General features: G+C 40.6%; 1 protein-coding gene across 1 annotated transcript in view; it reads right to left on the reverse strand.

The window, feature by feature from the left end:
* The window catches only part of LOC310925326 (dolichyl-diphosphooligosaccharide--protein glycosyltransferase subunit STT3B-like), a 65335-nt gene that overhangs the window by 4351 nt on the left and 47498 nt on the right, over window positions 1-13486 (reverse strand). The window contains exons 6-12 of the mRNA XM_083887250.1: window positions 11331-11429; window positions 11017-11163; window positions 10205-10253; window positions 6474-6628; window positions 2171-2382; window positions 1446-1633; window positions 630-801 (exon numbers count right to left, since the gene is read on the reverse strand). Of these exons, the coding sequence (XP_083743376.1) occupies window positions 630-801; window positions 1446-1633; window positions 2171-2382; window positions 6474-6628; window positions 10205-10253; window positions 11017-11163; window positions 11331-11429 (1022 nt within the window). The remainder of the gene's footprint in view (window positions 1-629; window positions 802-1445; window positions 1634-2170; window positions 2383-6473; window positions 6629-10204; window positions 10254-11016; window positions 11164-11330; window positions 11430-13486) is intronic.

Here is a 13486-nt window from a genome sequence, read left to right on the forward strand (position 1 = left end):
CAAAAACATGAGTGAGTCATCTTTTTTCACACTTTGGCGACTGGTAGGGCCTCCAGAGTCCCAAATATAAGGATATAAATCATTAAAAAGTTGATTTAGCAGAATATGGGACCTTTAATGTTTTCATAGACATGAAGTGCTGACAGAAGAAAGTTCTGAAACGTGACCATCACTTGATTTTAGAGCTGATAGTAACATTATGAGATAATGTTATATATATATATATAATGTTATATATATATACACAATATAGATTTTTTTTTGTGTGCCAATTGGCTCTCTTGATAAATGGAGAATCTGGCTGTAAACCATGTGCAGTGCAGTGTAGTGCTGTGTTACAGCCTCTTGGTGGTGCAATAGACCAAATCAAAAATACAGTGTTCATAAAAGTGATTTCACAACAGAATCACCTGAGGTGAATAAACCAATATGCAACGCTCTTTTAATCAAAGGTTATATTTTTAGTGCACTATTCAAAGCGTGCTTGTCAGTTGGAGCCTGATTGGTTCACGTTCGCATCATTGCCTCACATTTGCCACTGCATCTCTGGGTGTCATTTCTTATCTTTGAGGAAAAACTAAATCATCCCCTAATTTATGGTTAGAGGGGAGGTCAGGATCAGCTCTCACCAGTGCTATGTGACTGTTGTTCCACGTGTTGTTGTCCACTAGCGTGGTTCTGTTTGCCATGCCTGCTATTTGGTAGCCGTAGTCCCACCACGACATGACTCTGGCGTGCTCGTCGGTGTTCTGCCTCAGCCAATAGTAGGCCTCTCTGAAATCATCCAGGATGTTACGGGAGCTGGAAGGTAAAAGTTATAGATGGGTAAGGTCACACACGAGGTCACACACATGCATAATTAGAGAGTTTCTGATGGCTTCCTCAACTACTTATTATGGCAGAGGTATATTAATGGGTAGAAAATGTATTTTTTTAATCAGATAATCAGTATCGCCTGCTCCATGTAGTCTCCTGTAGACCATTTATTATTTCTTTGGTCGGAAAAGTATTGAGTAACAGAGAATGAACTAAATTATATAAATCAACAGCTGGACTTTTGAGATAACTGTTTTAAGGTTTTTTTTATTTATTATTATTTTAAATTAATGTTAAACCATGTAGACCATTGAACTCAAATGACCTGAGGGCCATACAAGCATCTAGTCTGATAAAGAGGGGACCTACTGTTCAGTAGCAGGTGGACAATATCATCTTAAAATTTTAAAGTAAACGTGCTCGTTTTGTTGCAAAAACACCAAAGAATCTTTTAAATGTCATTTAATGTAGTATGTGATACATTTAATAATGTGATATTTACACCTGAATGTTTTATTATTGCTATAATAAAAAATGTTGCTAGCAAATATATTTAGTATCATATTCTGTCTATAATCTAATCTAATCTGCCCGTATACTGATAAAAATACAATTTGTGATGCTCTCACCCGTCATGGTTGTAGGATGCCAGCACTACGCTGGGGCTGGAGTAGGCATTGCTGGTGACCCACGTGCAGTGGACGGCAAACATCATGAGCAGCATCAGCATCAGCATGGTGACTATGGACTTGATGTTGGGGCCCAGGCCCTCTTCAGCCTTCTCCTGCTCTGTGACGTGTTTACGCACCTTACCAGCCTGTAGGGGGCAGCACAGTGAGAGGTCAAACTTTGCGAGTAGTCAGGTTCACCGTTGCACGTCTTTTGGAGTGATTCTCCGTGTGTAAAACCAGGCTTTCTTTCGCTCGTTTTTATGTCTACTGGTCTTTGATCGTTTAGTTTGGCTTGGCTTGAGTCTTTCTCGGTCTCTGATCAAATGAAATAAGAGTTTGGCCCCGTCTTTGAATACTTCACACTTCACCAGGCCAAAATTGAGTGGTGTAAATCAGAGACTGCTGTAACTACAGCACGACAACACGAACGTGTGGTTGAACTGATAAAGTTAACGTTACACAGATGGCCTTTGATAGAGTAGTCCTACTGAATTGGAAGAAAAGCAGCAGCAGAACAACAAATATACTATTGTTGGTTTTCCCTGTCTAACATTACTTTCAAATTCAGCAAAAAAAGAAACAATATTAAAGGTGAAATGCACAGTAACATGAACATTTATCATCAAAAACAACAATTATGCACAAAAACACTGCAGCAACGTGAAAACAACACGACCGCCGACCTTGTCGTAAAGGTTGCTGGCGTTCTTCCGGTCGTCCTCGTCGCTGCTGTCTTCTGCAGGAGGACTCTGCCTCTTCATGTCGTCTCCCAGGTAGTGCTCAAAGACACTGGAGAAGGCCACGGCGGACAGCATGCACACCACTGGAGTCAGAGTGAGCATCAACCTCACCATCACGCCGGCAAAATACACAGCACTTATAGCATACAGGGCCACTGGTGTAAAGAAAGCACAAACAGAGACAGAGACATGGAGGTTAGAGGTGAGTAGGAAGTGATAAACCACTGCTAATTGGAGTAATTCAATTCTACATTTAGCCAATTTCCTTTCATTTAACACAGCCGACTCATATTATAGGTCCAGAGTCTCTACACAGCTGATGAAATGCATCCATCGTTTCCTTTGAAGCAACAGAGACTTCTGAGTGGAGAGTACAACTCAGGTGAGAACAGGGTCAGAACACCAAATGTGTCTGTGTGCATTCAGCTGAACTCAGATCAAAGTCTCTCAGATGAGGAGTCAATGTGTGCAGAGAAAAGGAAAAAAATAAAATCTGTGGTGTGAGGAAACGCAGACCGGGTTCAATCAGCCAAAAGAGGAGCTGCAGAGGACTGAACTTTATGTTGGCAAGCCATTAGTGGTTCATTTTACCTCAGTGCAGATATATTGTATTGATACACTTAGTCTCTGGCTGCTTTATTAAAAGTCCAGTGCGTGGGATCTATCAGCAGAAATTGAATATAAAGTATATATAGCATGTTTTCCATCATTTCTCCTACACAGTTGGATTGGGAGAGTGACATAAAAGGTATTCAGTGAATATAAAATATGCTTCTTCAACCCATAATGCTTCTAAGTCGCACACTGGTCCTTTATGTGAACATAATCCAGCGCATCTCGCTTAAAGTTCCCATATATGCAAGTAAAACGAAACTTAAGGGACAGGAAATGTCAGCCACAGAGTCTACTGGGAGCTAACAGCAGTTAGCATTTGGAAAAATGATCATTTGCAGGCTCTAGCAGGCACATTGCCGTCATATATAACATGTTTCTACTGGACAGATAAATCCTCTGAGGCTGGAAGTTTGTGTAGGACTCTGTGCTGCACTGTGGAGCCAAGAATAGAACTTTTCGCAGACTTCCGGTTTTCGGATGCCGTTGCCCTCGCCTTGTGACATCCCAGTGAGTGCGGAAGTCAACATTGCGTGTTTTATCTCCTGTACTTAGACTGAGAAGGACCACAAAAACACGAGTCCCAAATATAAGGATTAAAATGATTAAAAAGTTGATTTTGCAGAATATTGGAACTTTAATTCTTTAATTTGAACACTTCAGACAATGAGATGAATCAGATGTGACCAAGACACATCGGCATCTGGAGGAACATAGCTACGATGTTCCTGTGGAACTCTACCAGCAGCCAAGAATTTCTCTCAGCTTTGTCTCTGTGCCGTTTTTGAATGTCTCCGTCTCTGTGCAGCATCTTGAATCAACCTTTGTATGAAATGTGCTTTATAAATTAGACACCGACTGTCCTTGTTCAGTGTACTGGAGATAAAGAGACGAGGACTCTTGACTGAAGCTGCTTGAGTCCCCACTTTAAGAGACAGGTGATGAAAAGAAAAATCTGTGTTTGATTCGTCTGCTCAACTACAACCTTAAGATTCGTTTTACAGAAGCTGTTGATTTATGGTATGACAAAAATATCTGTCATCAGCAACATCAGATGATGTCCACTGATATACACTGTGTATGTTAATCTGGGCTTTCTATACAGAAAGAAAAAAAACATTTGTTTGTGATCCACAGTGAAAAGGTTGAGGGTTTGAATAATAAAGATTAATTTCTGTTCCTGTGCAAAAATAAAAAAATAACAAAAGATCTGATGAGAACGGATGCATCTATTGTTTTTTCGTAAACGAAACAACAAGAGAGTTTTGATGGCAGTTGCATGATTCATCAGGAAACTAGAGGTCCGTGCCCGAGCTGCTTCATTTTCTGCAATTCATGTTCACGACCGAAAGAGAAAAGGTCAAGATTTTCGTTTTACTGCGGTCGTCTGAAAGCAACGTCTTACGTTTACAACTAACAATATACGGTTTATTGTAAAACGTGAGGTCAGCAGAGGGATCTAATACGACAGAGAGGCGGTTATTATTTTCCCATTTAATCATTGCTGTACTCTATCCTTTTTTATTTTTCAGCCATAATCACAGGAAATCACAATAGCGGGACAATAAATCGTGCTCAGAGATCACGTCAAGTACGGTACAAATGTCAGCGCCTCCATAACTTGTCTGTCTTTTTCTTGCTCCCGGATCATTTTAACGATCTGAATTCTCCTGAGGTGACCTTTTCAAATTCTACACTGTTGCTTTAGATGCAACGATAAAAACATAAATTCACGGTGTACTGTTTGTGCACTTCAAGAACGGCAAATAACAACAACATTACTCAACAGACGTCGTTTTAAACAACATACAGTGTCGTTTTCCAAGGTAGTACATTTACCTGAAGATACATAGGGTAAAAGAAACAAGGTTTCCTACAGAGAGCATCCCATCATTCCTCTCCTGAATGATGATGACAGTGTCTGCACTGGCTGAAAGAACTCTATACTCTATATAACTCTATACTCCACTGCTGGAAAAGATTGGTTATTATACAGTAGTGTCCAACACCAAATGTGCTTTTTGACTTTGTGCAGTTAATATCCATGTTGTCTTGTAAAAAATAAATGCTCATATAGGATCAGTTCTGGTGTCTAGTTTACATTTTTTTTAGTTTGGTTTTCTTCACTTCTCTGGTTGCAGACCCAGGGTTGCTATTTGAATTCTGTGACAGGTCAAGGGCTGAGGGGCCCCTGAGCAGTGTTCACTAGTGGTGTGTGTGTGTGTGTGCGTGTGCGTATGTGTGTGTGTGTGTGTGTGTGCGTGTGTGTGCGTGTGTGTGTGTGTGTGTGTGTGTGTGTGTGTGTGTGTGTGTGTGTGTGTGTGTGTGTGTGTGTGTGTTACAAATGAGCTGAAGTAAAATTCTCCATAACAGACTGCTGTGTGCACATGTATAATTCCAAGGCTTAGTCACGAAAGGTCACACTAACTTTAAGTAAACATTTCTTACATGACAGGATTAAAGCAGACCCTTTTTAAATGTTGGCCAGTTTTTATGTTTTGGCCTCCTCCCTTTTCTATTCTTAGGCCCACTTTACATTACGCTTTTTGCGACAGCGGGAATTTTCGCCACTGTCGCAACATCACATGCGCACAATTCTAAACGGAACCAGACTAACCTCCGGTTTCAACCGGGCGTTTCACCGCCACGGAACGCAAGTGCTGCAGTCACCGGAGATTGCTGGCTCGCTGAATACTTGCTGACATTCCGCGCCGATGACACGCCCGGTGGAAATTCAGGATAATCCCGCATCTCATCTCAGATCCCATAAAGCACTGAACTTTACAGTTTAGTCCCATTTGGTTGTGTTGCTTTCACACCAAAAGAACCGTACCAAAGTAGGGCAGATGAAGCGACCGTTTGATTTGGTGCGCACCAAAGTACCGAGTACATTCACACCTACGCAAACGAACCGAACCAAGGGACCAAACACGTTTGGTGCGCACCAAATGCTGTTGGTGTGAAAGCACCCCAAGTGGCATGATTTGCAAGCTACGTTTTAAGAAGCAAGCAAAATGTCTTGCCCTACCAGCAGATTTTTCCAATTTCCTCAAAAACAAATTCAACTTCAAATCAAATCAATCAATATAAGTTTAAATTTAACTTATTTCTAATGTACTGTTTTTGCGGTGACATCCTGAAAACTGGGTCCAGACATTGTCTAGAGTTTGTCGTCCTCATATGACAAATGCAGGGGAGTGAGACGCATTCACAAGACCAAGAGAATCTCTGGATTCATCCAAGCGAGTGGCAAACACAGTCACAGAGTGTCAAGGCACTCGCACATTGAGTTAATACTAAGGAGAGTTTCTACTGCTGCTTTCTCACACGAGCTCACTTGGACTTTATCCCGAGATTATCTTCAGGTGTTAGCTGTAGGCAACTGCAAATCTGCGAAACTACTGAAGACGATCATGACTTGAGTGACTGTGAAGCTTCAGAGACTTAGTATAATCTGGCGATAAGACGAGAGAGCTGTCGGGAAAACCTACGTAGAATGTCCTGAGTGACTCCTGTGGACATTTGCATTCACACTCACACACTGGAGAATGTCTGTACTTCACTGCATGTCTGAGATGCTCTCTTATAAAACAACCATTCTAGATCGTAAACTGATGGAGGACTCGTCTCTTACCGAACACCCGCTCATCGTTGATGTTCTTGATGCAGAACCAGAGGCCTGCTGGGAAGGTACAGACGAGGATGTGAAGGTCAAAGAAGAAGGACACCCAGGTGGTCGGCTGGTGCTCGGACACCGACGCTATTATGGGAATGTGGATCTTAGCATAGCTGTGGATAGAAAAAAATGGAAAAAGAAAAGAGAAACAGAAAAGTGAGATACTCAGGCAAGGAGGATAAAATAAAATATCTGAAGGTATTTTGTTTATTGTCCATCTTTCCTTTCATCTTCACTTGAATCACTCTTTCACAGCTTCATGATTTTATTGATCATAAGACCACGGGACACATTCACATATTGCCGTCTACATCTAGTGTTTATAGAAGTTTATAGTTCAGCCAGCACGATACATCGTAACAGAATGAAATAACAGTTACGACGTCGACTTCTGTTGGAATTCATGAACGCGGATTATTATATTTTCAATAATTAAAACAAGTTGTCTGATTATTTTCTGGTTTCTTTGCTTCATATAACAAAGAACTCATTAGAACTGAATCATTTCTGTTTGTGGACCAGACATTTGAGAACATCGTCATTTCCAGCTCCACCACTAAATCCAATTAATTTTCAGTGTTTCCCAGATGCTCTCACTGGTGAATTGATGATTGATGGCCTACCCACTCATGAATGTAGTTAATAGTGATATCTTATGTCATTGGCTTTTTTTGACGGATTAAAATAAATATTTTTGCACCAAGTTTCCACTGCTTTTTCTTGAGTAACACATTTACTTTCCTCCAATTAATTCACATTTGCAAGTTGCAATTGGACATCCTGTTCATATGTTTAGACTCGAATTCAGAATGTAAATATAAATACTCTGGCTGTCGTCTCCATTTATGACAGGCTTTCTCTGTGGCAGTGCTGTGTGCACATTCAATCTGAAGGAGGTTTTTGCTGTGGCCGGTAATTTTATTTCATTGCCATTCATTCTGTGTTTTCATTGTTTCTTTCCAATAAACGCACCGTCTCAGGTGTCCTTGTATCATCACCCATGTTGAATCAGTTTATAATGTTTGAAGTGATGTTTGACTGGGTTAATGTTTACTGAAATCTACATGAAACGCAGTGTGATATTTGCGGCGTGATCAAAGCATATATTCGTATCTTTGTTCTCTAAGATGCTGGCACCACTTATTTTTCTTTGAAATAAACAACTTAAATGACAATATTGAGACGACAGTGTGAAGCCGAGGAAGAAGCCAGTGGTGGATCCTGCTGAGAGCGTCAAGACCAGCAGATCACCATGTGTGAAACCCACTGTCAATCACACCCTGGCAACATCCTACAGCAAATCCCGCTTTATCACCTGTTAAGGCTTAGAATGGGGCCATAAATTACCACTGGGGCACTTCCACAGCCAGTTGTGTGGTATGTGGAGCCAGTTTTTTTACTTTATTTTCACTGCCAAAGAACCGATTCCACACTGGCACCTAAACCCATGACTACATTATACAGAGTTCCTACACATTCTCCATTTTAAATTTCCAGACTTCTTCCAATCGTTAGATGCTTATTATGTGAATAAATGGTTTTAAAATCTTTTACTCATTCTTCTTGAAGCCAGCCCTCGGAAAACTTGGATCGACCCATGACACTGTCGCTGCCGACACTGGATGGGCTGGCTCGACGACAAGTATGTAAAAAAAATAAAATAATTGAGAATCGCTGTCACACGGTAACAATGGTAACTCGACACCATTCTACAGCCAGCTTGATTAGTTTCATTATCATCTACAGGTAGACTATGTTGAGTCAGTAACTTGTTTTCATTGGTTGGGGCCACTAAGAAGTTGGTTATGGTCCGCATGTGGTCTACGGGCCGCCATTTGAATACAGTGGCGGTATGAGAGGATGAGTGTGTGCTCAGTATCTATAGAGATGATTTATCTGTGTACAGTTAAATCGCTAACTCGGGGAACCTGTTTCCAAAGGTAAGCTAGCGAGGCTACAATTTGCATTAGCGTAGGACTAACATAATACAAACACTGTGCAACCTCATTAGGCACAATGCAAACGTTTTCATTTTCGATTAACATTAGCTAGATGTTGTGACTGTCAGCCACACCAGTGGCTAGCTGAGGTTGCACAGTGTCTGTATTATGTTGGCCTTTACGTTCCTTATCAAGCATTACCATAATTGAAAAATCTTCTTCAGCTCCAACTATAGGAATACATACTTTCTACAGGCACTGCAGTAGTTATAATGATGACGACATTTTTTGAACAAAACTTGTTTCAAAGCAAATATGTCTCTCTGTGAGCACGTATTCAGAACGGGGATGACTAAGATAAAATCAAGTTTGGCTGATGTCAGTTAACTTGGGTACAATTACCCCATTCATTTAACTGCAGTTCAGCAAAATTCAGCTTCCTTAAAAAAAAATCACAGAGCGCAAGAGAGAAAGGGGGAGGGTGACAGAGTGGGGTCAAAGGTCAGGGAACATTGAAGTAAGTAGGAAAGTCAGACTTTTGGACTCTGTACCCTATATGTGCTGAGATAGTATTTGGGTTGAACAGCTGATGCTGCAGTCTGGCAGTTCTGGACATGATCTATTTAGAATTTTATGACGGAACTGAGTGACTCACTGCCTGACCATAAAAAATATTTTGTGTCCCCAAAGAGAGGCGAGAAGCTACAGCATTAGGTTTGAGTTATCTGGCTCAGTGTCGAGGCCCATCAGCCGTACACCGAAGATGACTGACTTTGGGGGCAACAGCCAATATTTTAGGACTTCTGGTGCAGACGGTGGACGTCCAAGTCCAGACGTCTCCACTCAGGGGCCGCCATCTTTGGAGAAAGTGGTCTACAAAGCTGAACCAAGATGGCCTGAACTATCTGGCAATTTCCTGACTGTGTTAGTGATGCTGCTGCCTGGAGCTGGTTACTAACAGCATGTCATGACAGATATCAGGTTTTAGTGCCGTTTGTACTTGATAACACAGTGTGAGCTTCTCAGTTAAGCTGATGATTATTCCTCACACACTGTTGTTTACCTGTGGGCAACCATGATTGATCAAACATAGTCAAACTACAAGAGGAAACCAGGAGGCGAGTGTGGCTTAAACAGAAATCTATGTATAGAGGCATCAAGCTTCCGAGTATTTGAACTAATTGAAATGTGTGACCAAATCCCCCGACCCCACCACCTTCAATACTTTTATACTTTATATTGAATACAATACTTTATATTTTTTATTCTATTATTATACGCGTTTCCGTGAGGACTGACCGGAAAAAGAATGTGACGTCATGTTTACGTGCCGCGACACTGGAGTCCAGGCACCGTTTACCAGTTAGCTCCGTTAGCTGCTTTAGCGCCGTTAGCGTGCCAACAGTCAAACTGGAGCGGTCTGTTTATTAAAAGAAAAGAGCAGCGCTACAAATAACCAGCGTACCGGTGTACTGCGTACGTGTGCCTCTGTTTTTAAAGTTTAGCGTTACTTTAGAGACTCATTTTAACAATCAGAAATCACGTAAACATGGCCTCAGTCGCGTCTTTTTCTGGTCATGTAACGGTAACGCGGCATTTGTTACCGTGCGCCAATGCCGTTGATGTGCCCAGCACTATTTTTTTTATAGATTCTTAGCTCAGTTGTGCTGCTGTTATAAATTTAAAATACAGTTATTTGACAGCACTGTGGTTTCGGGTACAAAAGTACAACACAACATCATGACTTACCCAGTGTCCCACAGGGAGTAGAAGCGCCCACTCCATGGAGCGATGTACCCTGAGGGTGAAACACACACACAGCAGAGTACATATTAAAACAAACACTCATCTAATGATCATGGACCAACACTGAATGCTGGCTGTGAAACGATGGAAGGTGTAACTGGGACAAACATGTACGAATCCTTCCCGTTCTTCCAGCTTTGCAGCACCCTACCTATATTTAGACTGATTATACATGGATTATAGATATTTGCTGTCATTCGACTGCATGGTTCTATTCATTGCTTTAAATGGGAGCATTAAATGGTTGTTGGGTTTTAAATTACGCTTCTCATTACCATGAGCAACTCATGTCTCCTACTGGCAAGTGCTGTGTTTCGTGTGTGTGTGTGTTTGTGTGTGTAAGTCTGTTTCTCCTCCCTCTGCTCCATACATCACCAGCGTTGTCCACGAGCTATTAAAATACATCTGCGAGCCGCACTGTTGCACTGGGTGGCATTTTTACAATCGATACGAGCTCCGTAGTTTATTTCCTGCTGGACATAATGAGACATGCGAGGGCAACAAACGTGTATTAATCCACGACTGAAAGAGCGCCTGACATTTGCACTATTCACAACACTTTGAGTAACCTTTTGTTGTTGCTGTTCACACATGACGAATGCAGCAGGTGATCAGATGTGTTCACAAAACATCCAGGTCAGTGTTTTCCCTCTCCAGTGTATATACTCTATAAGCAACTGGACTTGGTTGAGTGCATGTCTGAAAGCAGTTTCTGAAAGCAGCTGCTCAGCCAACCCAAGAGAAAGTAAACCAACCTGTGTATGTGAGATAGATGACTGAGAGGAAAACCACTCCAGCAGCCAGAGAGACTCCCAGGAAGAACAGAGTCTGGAACTCCTGTCTGGTCAATCTGTTTTTCAGGTACTGAAGGAAGGCGTAGACCTGAAGTAGCACGAACACACCTGCAGAGATGCAGCACAACACGGGTCAGTAAAGTAATTCCTGGTTTAAAATGACCATGCATGACATAGCAGAAATGTAGCATTACACAATAGAAGTGGTTATCCAGGGACTGCAAAAACAAAACAAAACATGGAACAAACAAAACCCCAGCCGAGTGGTCACTGACCTGCTGCCGCCATGTGTTCGCTGGTTCTGATCGGCTGAAAGCCCACAAAAGGGATCTGCATGGAAAGGACCAAGCCGATGATGTAGAAGGTGCTGTAGGCTGTAGGGAGGAAATAAACACACAGTTAAGACCAGGTACATACAAAGTACAACACACAGTACTTTAAAGCTGCAACTAATGATTATTTTCATAATCGTTTGGTCCATAAAATGTTAAAAAATGTTGATCAGGAAATGATGTTCTCGAATTTCTCGTTTTGTCCACAAACCAAAATGATTCAGTTTTAATGATTTCTTTGTTATATGGAGCAAAGAAACCAGAAAATATTCACATTTAAGAAGGTGAAAAATCAGAAATCTTGTTTTATGCCTCATTCTCTTGCACCAATTGTCTTCAGAGAAAATCTTTTTTCTTAACTATCAATATCAAAGATCAAAACAACATTTAACTGTTAAAAGTGGATTTAGGGGAATGGTGATATAATACCTATATTGGAAATAGAAAAACATTATTGATTTCATACACTGGTCCTCTATAAGACTTCCTTTCACTATGTTTTTCAGCGTAAAGTAAAGCAGCTTTCAAAGTAAAATGCTGACTCAATTTCGAGGTTGCTCACTTTTTCTCCCTAATGCTTCCTTCTAAAGTTAATCCAAACTTTGGATTGTAGTGGAGTACATATGCATGGCTACGCCCACATGGGTGCACATATTTTTGTTTGACGCCATGAACTTAGAAATATTTTTTTTTTTAATAAAAACACATTAGAAGACAAGCACCTAAGGAAAATTGCATTAAAAATGCAGTGGCTTGGTGCAAGCAGAAACAATGGAGAAAAACATGATTTTCAAAAATTTATAGAACAATTAAAAAGCAGGAGGAGGACATGAATGAGTGAATGTCCAGCCTCCTCTGAGTGATGTCTGCTCTCAGCAGGGTTTGAACTCAGCGCCTTCTGCTTTTAAGACCGCAGTGCTCGCCCGGCCAAGCAAACACACCCTGCACAAAAAGCAATCTCAAGTTTACGCTTTGGAGGAGAAGTGTAATTACCCATGAAGCGAAGCTTTCAGCTGTGTTAGCAGGAGAAGTTGAGCGTGAGAATATATTGTTTGGTAAGAACGGAAAGGCCATAAAACGAAAAGAGAATCTGCAAGTTTAAAAAAAAAAAAAAAAAAAAGTGGGCAAGTTGATGAAGAACAATGTCATGATTTTCCTTTTGTCTGTTAAACTTTAGTCCTCGCTGAGAAACGCACTGAAAAAGGACAATAAATATTGCATAATGATTTGAAATGAGACTTGCCGAATGCGGAAAATGGTCTGTATTTTTAATATAGCACTTTTCTAGACGTTATGACCATTCAAAGCTGCTTTACACTATAGTTGTGTCATTTACTTTGAAAATAGTCAAAGAATAAAATGAATCTCTTTGTGTGACTGTGTGTGCGGGAAAAGCTCCCATTGTCAACTGAGGAGCATCCAATTTTCTATAATGTGTTAAACACAACTTCATTTTATGTTTTTTTAAATATATTTGCATGACATTAAACCAATTCTGCAGACATTTTTCATCCAAACCAACTTAGAAGTGATGTTGACCCTTAGAACACATTCCATTCTATGTTAAAAACGTATATACAGAGGCTGTAAGAATGTCCAATATAGAGTGATTATATGCTTTTTTTCACCAGCACAACCTATAAGCAATCCGATTAAATCATTTTCACCTGATTAAAAAGTACAAAGAAAAAAATAATAATCCGATAGAATTTGTGAAATTTGGAAATATTATGTCAGAGTTCAAAGTTCGCTTGGCTCGGTTTTATGAACAATAAATAATAAATGGGTCTCGACACAAAAAAAACACCTTTTGTACAGTCTGAAGATTTGACCTATAAACACACACATCAGGAAGTCCATATGAGGAGTTGTGAGTGTATTATTCCCACAACAATTTACCAAGGGTGCGTCTGTGGAAGGCTAAGGTTACAACGCAATGGGAAACATTCAACTAAAATGCAATCAGTGATGTTCATCAGGAGGTGAAATAAGAGCTCTGTTCAAGAGAAAAAGTGCAGGAGGAGTTATGAAAGTGCACAAAACAAATCTAGGGTTAGTTATAGATTTTCAATGAGTCTTCAAGAGTTTCTGCTTCTCTG

Source organism: Microchirus variegatus, assembly GCF_963457635.1.
Source record: "Microchirus variegatus genome assembly, chromosome: 1".
Lineage (NCBI taxonomy): Eukaryota > Metazoa > Chordata > Actinopteri > Pleuronectiformes > Soleidae > Microchirus > Microchirus variegatus.